We start from the raw sequence: 6714 nt of genomic DNA, 5'->3' as shown, positions 1-6714 counted from the left end.
CGTCTCTACTAAAAATACAAAAATTAGCCGGGTGTGGTGGATGGCGACTGTAATCCTAGCTGAGGCAGAGAATTGCTCGAACCCGGGAGGCGGAGGGTGCAGTGCGCCAAGATTACGCCACTGTACGCCAGCCTCGGCGATAGGGCGAGACTCCGTCTCAACAAAAGGAAAAAAAAGGTATAATTATGCCTTTTCTGGGCAATGCTGGGTCTTTGCTGTAGCTGCCCAGTACCCTACGTCAGACTGAAGATGTACAGTACGGTTTCCCCGTTAATTGTGTAAGCCGACAAACTACAGGTCCCAGGATAGCTTGAGACCTGTAGTTGCTCACAAAGATGGGTCTGGTGCTGTGGTGCTTCCTGGGAGATGTAGTTTCCTGTGTATTGAAACCTGGGCTGCTCGCTGGCCTGCAGAGCACCGTTTTGAAGGTCCTAGCCCACCTGAGTTGGCTCACGCGCACGACTAGCCGCTCCCATACAGTACACCCGGCCTCTGTCGTCTCTTAAGGCCACTCCTATTCTACGGCTGACCCCTGGAGGTCACGTGGAGCTGTTCGCCACGCAAGTCTGGGTCCTTCAGCGATTGACCGGGGTCCTTGCTATCCAGGAGCCTCTCCCAAGCTGCCTGTTCGCGCGAGAGTTTGGAGGGGCGGGTTTGGGGTTGGTGTCTGATTGGGGCTCGCACCGCAGCACGCTCGAGCCCCGCTTAGGTACCAGTTAGCGCCACGGGAGCTGGGTCAGGCGGTCGCCGGGACACCCCGTGTGTGGCAAGCGGCGAAGCGCTCTGGAGGATTCCGGACAGCCCTGCTCCCCGCAGCCAGCTGTAGTTTCGGGAGCCACTGGGGCCAAAGTGAGAGTCCAGCGGTCTTCCAGCGCTTGGGCCACGGCAGCGGCCCTGGGAGCAGAGGTGGGACGGATGCGAGCGGCGAGGCGCTGGGCGCTGAGGGTTGGGGATGGACTGGAGCGAAAGCAATGGCGGAGTCCTTAGAAAGGGGGCTGAGGTCCGTACGGATAATCAGCTTACGGGCTGGAGATGGGGACGCAGGAATCTTCGGTGCGGGATCCAAATGGGCCCTAATTATTGAATGCTGGCCTCCTGGCCTGACTGAGGGCTCCCTGCTGGCAGTTCCCTAGTGCCTGTAGTCCTCGCGTAATCGCCAACTTACCTCCTGTAGCTGCCACAAAGCCCCGTGAACCCTAGACATGCAGTGCTAAAGTACCAACACCTAGGGCCTCACCTTTCCACGTAGAGTCTGGGACTGAGCCCCAAGTCCTGAGCTTGCGCTCCCACCTACCGCCCTGGGGGAATCAGAGCCCTCAAGCGCTGGAACAGAGAAGCCCCTTTGTGTCCCGGCCATTTCCTGGAAAGTAGAGCCAGAGTCACAGTGAAGCCTTTGAAAGCCCTGGGGTGAGGAGTGGGGGGGTCAGGGAAAAATGGAGTCGGCTTCTCACACTTGTTTTATTCCCACACATACCCAGGTGGAGCGACCCCATTACGCTAAAGATGAAAGGCTGGGGTTGGCTGGCCCTGCTTCTGGGGGCCCTGCTGGGAACCGCCTGGGCTCGGAGGAGCCAGGATCTCCACTGTGGAGGTAAAGGCACAACAGGAAAAAGAAGTGGAGGAAGCAGAGCCTTGGGAGGGCATGAGATCCAAGGCCTGGGAGAAGGAGGAATGGAAATCCTGGGTTGATCCCATTCTCCTCACACCCTACCCCCACCCTCTCCCCTGCTCCCATTCTCTCCTCTTCCACCAGCGTGCAGGGCTCTGGTGGATGAACTAGAATGGGAAATTGCCCAGGTGGACCCCAAGAAGACTATTCAGATGGGATCTTTCCGGATCAATCCAGATGGCAGCCAGTCAGTGGTGGAGGTAACTGTTACTGTTCCCCCAAACAAAGTAGCTCACTCTGGCTTTGGATGACAATTCGACTGCTTAAAAAGGACCTTAATTTAATAGAAATGAAGAAAATAGACTCAGAGAGATATCTAAAAGATTTGGCCCTGTCTCATTTGGAAGAGGCTGCAGGCTTATTCCCCATGCACTTGCTTCCTGGCTCCAAACCTTAATACTTTGTTTCTGCTGTAGAATTTGTTAGCAAACAGGGAGTCCTGATCAGCCCCCTTTTCCACATCCACATGACTCGTTTTTACTGTAGCACTGTGGTATACATACAAACGTCCATTCAAAATCTGAATCAGAGCTAAAAATAAAAAATGAAAAATAAGAATAAAAGGTTTTATCATAATTAGGAAATTTTAGTCGAAAACAACACACATGTACACAAAGGTGTATCTAATAAGTAATATATAAGGCAATGTTAAGATTATGGTGCTAGCCTGGGCATCATGGCAAAACACCATCTCTACAAAGAAATGCAAAAGTTAGCAGTGCATGGTGGCATGTGCCTGTAGTGACCGCTACTTGGAAGGCTGAGGTGGGAGGATCACTTGAGCCTAGAGGATCACTTAAGCTCAAGAGGTCAAGGCTGTAGTAAGCCATGATCATGCCACTGCACTCCAACCTGGAAAACACAGCAAAACTCTGTCTCAAAAAAAAAAACAAAACCCAGCACTTTGGGAGACTGAGCCAGGCAGATCACCTGAGGTTAGAAGTTTGAGACCAGCCTGGCCAACATGGTGAAACTTCATCTCTACTAAAAATACAAAAAATTAGCCAGGCGCGGTGGCACATGCCTATAGTCCCAGCTACTCGGGAGGCTGAGGCAGGAGAATCAATTGAACCCAGGAGGCGGAGGTTGCAGTGAGCCAGGAACACCCCTCTGCACTCCATTCTGGTTGACAAGAGCAAAACTCTGTCTTGGGAAAAAAAAAAAATTATGGTACCTTAATAGCTGTTGTCCACAGAGCCTACACTACCTCTTTAATACTGTGCTTACTGAGGATATTAGTCTCAATTTTAAAAAATTATTATTATTTTTGAGTCAGAGTTTCGCTCTTGTTGCCCAGGATAGAGTGCAATGACACGATCTTGGCTCACTGCAACCTCTGCTTCCCGGATTCAAGCGTTTCTCCTGCCTCAGCCTCCCAAGTAGCTGGGATTACAGGCACGTACCACCATGCCTGGCTAATTTTGTACTTTTAGTAGAGACAGGGTTTTTCCATGTTGGTCAGGATGGTCTCAAACTCCTGACCTCAGGTGATCCACCCTCCTCGGCCTCCCAAAGTGCTGGGATTACAGGCGTGAGCCACCGTGCCTGGCCAAAAATATATATATATTAATGAGAACACATGGACACAGGGAGGGGAACATCACACATCAGGTCCTGTTGGGGTGTGGGGGGCTAGGGGAGGGATAGCATTAGGAGAAATACCTAATGTAGATGACAGGTTGATAGGTGCAGCAAACCACCATGGCACATGTATACCTAGGTAACAAACCTGCACGTTCTGCACATGTATCCCAGAACTTAAAGTATAATTTAAAAAAAAAAAAATTGTCTTCATCTATAGAAATTAAAAGTATAAGTTGATCAGGGTTAATCAAAAAATTCTGTTTATAACTTGGAGCTAATGTTAACTGTCTTGTTTCTTAGAATTGTACAATGAAGTGCCGGGCACGGTGGCTCATGCCTGTAATCCCAGCACTTTGGGAGGCCGAGGTGGGTGGATTACCTGAAGTCAGGAGTTTGAGACCAGCCTGACCAACATGGAGAAACCCCGTCTCTACTAAAAATACAAAATTAGCTGGGCGTGGTGGCACATGCCTGTAATCCCAACTACTCGGGAGGCTGAGGCAGGAGAAATCACTTGAACCCGGGAGGTGGAGGTTGCAGTGAGCCAAGATTGCACCATTGCACTCCAGCCTGGGCAACAAGAGTGAAACTCCATCTCTAAAAAAAAAAAAGAATTGTACAATGAGGTAAAATCAAATCATATATTTGAAACTACTGCCAAGTACAGTGGCTCATACCTGTAATCCCAGCACTCTGGGAGACTGAGGCAGGCAGATCACTTGAGTGCAGGAGTTCGAGACCAGCCTGGGCAACATGGCAAAACTCTCTACAAAAAAAATACAAAAAAGTAGCTGAGCCTGGTGGTGCGCACCTGTGAGAGGCTGAGGTGGGAGGATCACCTGAGCCTGGGAAATCCAAGCTGTAGTGAGCCTCAGTCATCACACCACTGCACTCTAGCCTGGGCAATGCAGTGAGGCCTGTCTCAAAAAAAAAAAAAAAAAAGTACTTTGAAACTATCAAGTAAACTGTACTAATTAAAAACCACACTAGGCCGGGCACAGTGGCTCACATCTATAATCCCAGCACTTTGGGATGCTGAAGCGGGCAGATCACCTGAGGTCTGGAGTTTGAAACCAGCCTGACCAACATGGAGAAACCCCATCTCTACTAAAAATACAAAAGTTAGCTGGGTGTAGTGGTGCATGTCTGTAATCCCAGTTACTCAGGAGGCTGAGGCAGGAGAATCACTTGAACCCAGGAGGCGGAGGTTGCAGTGAGCCAAGATTGCAACATTGTGCTCTAGCCTGGGAAACAAGAGCAAAACCCCATCTCAGGGAAAAAAAAAAAAAAAAAAAAACCTAATTAAAAATTAAAATCAATTAGGGAAAGCTTTTTAGAATAGGTTGTTAGAGCTAGATTTGGAAAGAAAAGTAAGGATATAAATTACTAATGTACAGAGGTAGAAGAGAGTGACCCAAGGCTGAGGACATTTCTAGGTGCCTTATGCCCGCTCAGAGGCCCACCTCACAGAGCTGCTGGAGGAGATATGTGACCGGATGAAGGAGTATGGGGAACAGATTGATCCTTCCACCCATCGCAAGAACTATGTACGTGTAGTGGGCCGGAATGGAGAATCCAATGAACTGGACCTACAAGGCATCCGAATTGACTCAGATATCAGTGGCACCCTCAAGTTTGCGGTGAGCTATGGGAATCAGTAGCTGGTTCTTGGACATTAAGGGGTTGTTGGAGAACCAATTAGAAAGTTAGGCTGATATCCTTGTCCTCCTCTTTGGAAGTGAAGGCAAGAGGCCTTTTATTGCCCTGTGTCACCCATTTCTCCCTTGGGTTGGCAGTGTGAGAGCATTGTGGAGGAATACGAGGATGAACTCATTGAATTCTTTTCCCGAGAGGCTGACAATGTTAAAGACAAACTTTGCAGTAAGCGAACAGGTAAGCTGCCCCCACTTTATCTCCTGTTCTAGTAGCTCTGTGGAACCTGATATTCCCTAACTCACCCATACACCCCCATCCCAGAAACCTCTGGTATTAGCTCAAGAGCTATCTTCCGTTTCCCTTGGCTTAGAGACTTGGGGTGTTCCTACCCATTTTCTGTCAGCTTTCAGAATTTGTGTCCCCTTGACCCTGAGATACAGGTGAGAGGGCAGTGGGGATGTTTTATCATTTATAAGCATATATTCTGCAGAATGGTGGTTGGTGTGTGTTTGTGTCAGCTTGGTCTGGGAAATTTTCTCAATACTGGCACATATCAATATGAGAGTGGCATTTTCCTTTAAATTGTTTGCCATTTGCAGATCTTTGTGACCATGCCCTGCACATATCGCATGATGAGCTATGAACCACTGGAGCAGCCCACACTGGCTTGATGGATCACCCCCAGGAGGGGAAAATGGTGGCAATGCCTTTTATATATTATGTTTTTACTGAAATGAACTGAAAAAATATGAAACCAAAAGTATAAACTGTGTTGTCTTTTCATGCCCGGAATTGCCCTTACATTAAGCTTGAAGATAAGGAGTTATAGACAGGAAAGATAATGGAGGAGAAAGAAGAGTTTTGGGATTGACACAGGATAAAGGTAGGAGAGGCCTGAACCTTTAATTTTTCTATCTTTTGAGATTCCATTCCACTCATAAACTAGATAAGCTTTCAGTCAGTGCTGAAGTCAGTCATGTCTTTAAGGTCTAATTTTGGAGAAGAGAGGAACCTCCATGAGGAAGCAGGGGAATATAAGTGTATGGTAGTGTAGAATTCTAGAAATCCTTTGTGTTCATGGCTGTTGAAACATAAAGTAAGACAGAGCTTGGTCTTGAAGGAAATAATGGACATGCATTATTCTTCCTTCCCTCCCCATCCAGATGGAGGGACCAGCAAGAACAGAGACAGGAAGGGGAAAATGGATGTGACCAACTCAGCTGAAAAGTAAGGGCTTTTTCGGATAGGGACAGACGAGGTAAGGAATATTGTTTAATGAGAGGCCTTGCTTGCCAGCCTAAGCTTTTAAATTCGATGCCAGTGGCAATAATAAAGTATATCTTTCTTATCTCTATCACTAGCCATTGTCAATCTAGACTATAAGTCTGTCCACACTTCTGTGTGTAGAGATTCTAGACTGGGGCATAGGGATGAAAAACCTAAAAGATACCTTCTTTTGGAAACTTCTTTTTTTCTTTTCCTTTTTTTTTTTTCTAAGACAGAGTCCTGCTCTATCGCCTAGGCTGGCATGCAGTGGCGCAATCTCGGCTCACTGCAAGCTCCACCTCCCAGGTTCACACCATTATCCTGACTCAGCCTCCCGAGTAGCTGGGACTATAGGCACCCGCCACCGCACCAGCTAATTTTTTTTTTTTGTGAGACCGAGTCTCGCTCTGTCGCCCAGGCTGGAGTGCAGTGGCGTGATCTCGGCTCACTGCAAGCTTCACCTCCTGGGTTCACGCCATTCTCCTGCCTCAGCCTCCTGAGTAGCTCGGACTATAGGCACCTACCACCACATCCAGCCA

General features: G+C 48.3%; 1 protein-coding gene across 1 annotated transcript; it reads left to right on the top strand.

Annotated features, from left to right (window-relative positions):
* The first annotated feature begins 390 nt into the window (after positions 1-390).
* On the top strand, positions 391-5672 carry CNPY2 (canopy FGF signaling regulator 2). The gene is made up of 6 exons (XM_009180960.3): positions 391-906; positions 1479-1591; positions 1754-1869; positions 4690-4893; positions 5050-5146; positions 5509-5672. Exons 2-6 carry the CDS (start codon positions 1504-1506, stop codon positions 5550-5552), a joined length of 549 nt encoding a protein of 182 aa, XP_009179224.1. The 5' UTR covers positions 391-906; positions 1479-1503; the 3' UTR covers positions 5553-5672.
* Positions 5673-6714: the final 1042 nt, after the last annotated feature.

The sequence above is a fragment of the Papio anubis genome, chromosome 9 (assembly GCF_008728515.1).
Source record: "Papio anubis isolate 15944 chromosome 9, Panubis1.0, whole genome shotgun sequence".
NCBI classification, from domain to species: Eukaryota; Metazoa; Chordata; class Mammalia; order Primates; family Cercopithecidae; genus Papio; species Papio anubis.
Note: the sequence above shows the minus strand (reverse complement) of the source record. Positions and strands in the feature narration are given on the sequence as shown.

Coding starts and splice junctions, on each gene's coding strand:
- CNPY2 (XM_009180960.3), top strand. CDS start 1,504: ATGAAAGGCTGGGGTTGGCTGGCCCTGCTTCTGGGGGCCCTGCTGGGA. Junction 1,592..1,753: donor CCAGGATCTCCACTGTGGAG/GTAAAGGCACAA, acceptor CTCTTCCACCAG/CGTGCAGGGCTCTGGTGGAT. Junction 4,894..5,049: donor GTGGCACCCTCAAGTTTGCG/GTGAGCTATGGG, acceptor TTGGGTTGGCAG/TGTGAGAGCATTGTGGAGGA.